Source organism: Zerene cesonia, chromosome 28 (assembly GCF_012273895.1).
Source record: "Zerene cesonia ecotype Mississippi chromosome 28, Zerene_cesonia_1.1, whole genome shotgun sequence".
Classification (NCBI taxonomy): Eukaryota; Metazoa; Arthropoda; class Insecta; order Lepidoptera; family Pieridae; genus Zerene; species Zerene cesonia.
In genome coordinates, this window is record NC_052129.1 from 3703077 (window position 1) to 3704515 (window position 1439).

The window sequence follows — 1439 nt, forward strand, 5'->3', positions numbered from 1 at the left end:
TAGTTTAATCGTAATAAGAATGTACTGCGATTCGACACAATTAATTGATATAGTCAGATGATAACAAATCGCCAGGAACAAAGACTATTATCAAGGTGAGGGTAGTTGTGTCGAACATTGGATAAACAACGTACAAACACATAGGCACAATCCCTACGAATGCGCTCCGTTTCTGAGTGATTTTATAGGACTGGATAGCTAAACGAGTTTGGACAAGTTATGAAAAACGACATCTGTATCTTAAATGACAATTATTATTCATCCAACGGAATATTAAAAACACTTGATACCGGGCAGTACATATTTATTATAAATTTTTTTAATATATTATTATAAATAACGGCGAAATATACAAATACAATCAAAATATACTATATATATATTCCAATATGAAGTTTGAAACCTCCATTTTTGACCCAAAGCGATGTTAATATCCAGAGAGTCATCCAGCTTGTCATATGGTAATTTATCGCTCATATAAATTATACTCAATGGCGTAAACCGAAAGTTTTATATATTATATTCATTTAACAGTAATTAATTTCCTTTATTTCTCACTGTCTACTATAATTGGATATTTAAGTACATCTATCAAACTGAATGCAATGATCAGAGACTAGCTAGTCACTTACCCATGATGTATACTCCTTTTATTTAAATATGACAGTCAGTATCTATGATATATCATCAATCAGTATCTGACATCTATCGTGCTTATAAGTATGACAGATGCTTCATTTTTTACCTTTCACTGTCCGAACTGCTAGACTGGATTTGGATAAAATTTAAGTATTAAATAGCTGCAGAGAGTTGCGTAAAAAGGAGCTAGCGGAACGAAAACTTGTAGTGAGTAAAAACATCATTAAGTTTTGTATAAATTATTTTCAATAAAAGTAAGATTATCTTTTCAAATATTTCTTAAGATATTGAAAACATTCGACTTCAATTTCATTCACAATTTTATGTGAAACGTTTGAAATTTAAAGTAACGTACAAAAGGGTATTGAGTCTTTTGTATATAATTTAACTAACGCAGCTTTATTTTGTTCTTTATATAAGTGCCTTAGCTTACCTGCGATCTTGCCAACGGGGTGGGTGACCGGCGGCGACGCAGTGGTCGCTGTAGCCGGAGGGTACACTGGATCGCAGCATTCTCTCTCAGGAAACTCACTAGCCCCAACATTCGTGACCCCCCAAACCAGCACGCACAACCACACAACACACATCTTAACCCCTAACCCCCATCCGACCCCATTATCCTCTTTAACCCCCAGAGTTGCAAGGCCATAGCGCTCGCTCGTCATCTGTTATTTTTACATCACAACACGACCACTTTATATTTAGGTTACATTATATATTTGCCGAAAAGATATGTAAATACTCTCTGTTTAATTTGTGTATGAATCTGAAAATAACTGTCAAAATAGTTTATATTTGTC

At 34.2% G+C, this 1439-nt stretch overlaps 1 protein-coding gene across 2 annotated transcripts in view; it reads right to left on the reverse strand.

Annotated features, from left to right (window-relative positions):
* Positions 1-1228, reverse strand: part of LOC119837583 — a 144066-nt gene extending 142838 nt beyond the window's left edge. For both annotated transcript variants that reach the window (XM_038363229.1, XM_038363228.1), the window contains exon 1: positions 1073-1228. In XM_038363229.1, coding sequence (XP_038219157.1) covers positions 1073-1226 — 154 coding nt within the window. In that variant the 5' untranslated portion in view covers positions 1227-1228. The remainder of the gene's footprint in view (positions 1-1072) is intronic.
* Between the last annotated feature and the right edge of the window lie 211 nt (positions 1229-1439).